This window comes from Microtus ochrogaster, chromosome X, assembly GCF_000317375.1.
Source record: "Microtus ochrogaster isolate Prairie Vole_2 chromosome X, MicOch1.0, whole genome shotgun sequence".
Classification (NCBI taxonomy): domain Eukaryota; kingdom Metazoa; phylum Chordata; class Mammalia; order Rodentia; family Cricetidae; genus Microtus; species Microtus ochrogaster.
The window spans coordinates 57608147-57609672 of NC_022026.1; the positions used below are offsets into that span (position 1 = coordinate 57608147).

The following is a 1526-nucleotide window of genomic DNA, read 5'->3' on the forward strand; positions in this document are numbered from 1 at the left end:
GCCACCACCGCCTGGCTGCTTTTGAGTTTTTATGGGGAGTTTGGTCCATAGACACAATAGATTGAATCATTGGCTGTTGACGATCAACCCAACTTTTAATCATCTTTTCCTATTAGGTGTGGGACAGGGAACTAGAAGGCCCAGTCATCTAAGCCTGCTTTGGTTTCTGTAATGACTAGCTCTCACGGCAAAGTTACCTAGGAGTAATCAGTGATCCGTCAACTCATTATGATTTTAGTTTTTGGAACTGTATCAGGAACCTCAGTCTATGGCTAAATGTATATTTCATAATGTTATAGTCCTCCCTTGGTCTTTGAACACAAATCTTTTACATCAAAACAACCGTAAGTCAAAAGATATACTGGCAGGGCTGGAGAGATGGCTCTGCAGTTAAGATCACTGACTGTTCTTCCAGAGGACCCTGATTCAATTTTCAGTGCCCACATGGCAGCTCACAACTGTTTGTAAGTCCAGTTCTAGGGGATCTGACACCCTCACATAGGCATACATACAGGCAAAACACCAATGCACATTAAAAATGAAAAGGAATTATTAAAAACTTTTAAAGATATACTGGCATATTGTTACAATCTCATGCAGTTATCAGTTAATAAGTAACCAGTGTAAAGCTAGGTGCCATGTTGCATATCTTTAATATCAGCAGTTGGGAGGCAGAGATAGGAGGGTCATGAGTTTGGCTTAACCTGGGCTACATAGGGACATTCAGGTTAGTCCCAGATAAATAATGAGACCATGTTTCAACAACAGAAAAATTAGCTAGTATCATATTAAATAATGTCTTCTAGGGTGAGGCTGTAAAGGCTAGTGGCCTTTCAGTCAATCTTGTCTGGTTCCAAAAGCAGGCTTAGAAAACCTGTAGCTTCATCTCTTAAGCCTCTGATGTAATTGATCCTAGAGACAATGTGATTTCTTTCTCTGAGTTGCTTTTGGGTTGTTAATTGTGTCTTCCATCATGTAACATATTCAGTCTTTAATCCTCCTTTAACCAAATTTCTGTTTTTGGAAGGGACATTAGAATTGCCTGCTGTGCTGGTCTAAATAGCTTACAGCCATACAAGTCTTAACAAGTGCCTCCCCTCAATCCATTCCCATTTTCGTGGTATTATACAGGTGCAAAATAGAGGACTGACTTCACAAATAAGCAGTATACATGTGGTCATTGTTCTTTATACAGATTTTTATCTTGCCATTCTTTGTGAACTAGTAATTGGGATTCTCAAGCCTTATGCTTCATTTTCCCCTTCTTCTTTTACTCAGTATGGCCGCCTCATTGACCTCTGCCAGCCTACACAAAAGAAATACCAGATTGCTGTGACTAAGGTTTTAGGAAAGAACATGGATGCTATTATTGTAGACTCAGAGAAGACTGGTCGGGATTGTATTCAATATATCAAGGAACAGCGTGGAGAGCCTGAGACCTTCTTGCCTCTTGACTACCTGGAAGTAAGGCTTGTGTGTGCGTGTGTGTGTGTGTGTGTGTGTGTGTGTGTGTGTGTGTGTGTGTG

General features: G+C 40.6%; 1 protein-coding gene across 2 annotated transcripts in view; it reads left to right on the forward strand.

The window, feature by feature from the left end:
• Nucleotides 1-1526, forward strand: part of Smc1a (structural maintenance of chromosomes 1A) — a 44774-nt gene that overhangs the window by 18121 nt on the left and 25127 nt on the right. For both annotated transcript variants that reach the window (XM_005358889.3, XM_026784785.1), the window contains exon 10: nt 1279-1464. In XM_005358889.3, the coding sequence (XP_005358946.1) occupies nt 1279-1464 (186 nt within the window). The remainder of the gene's footprint in view (nt 1-1278; nt 1465-1526) is intronic.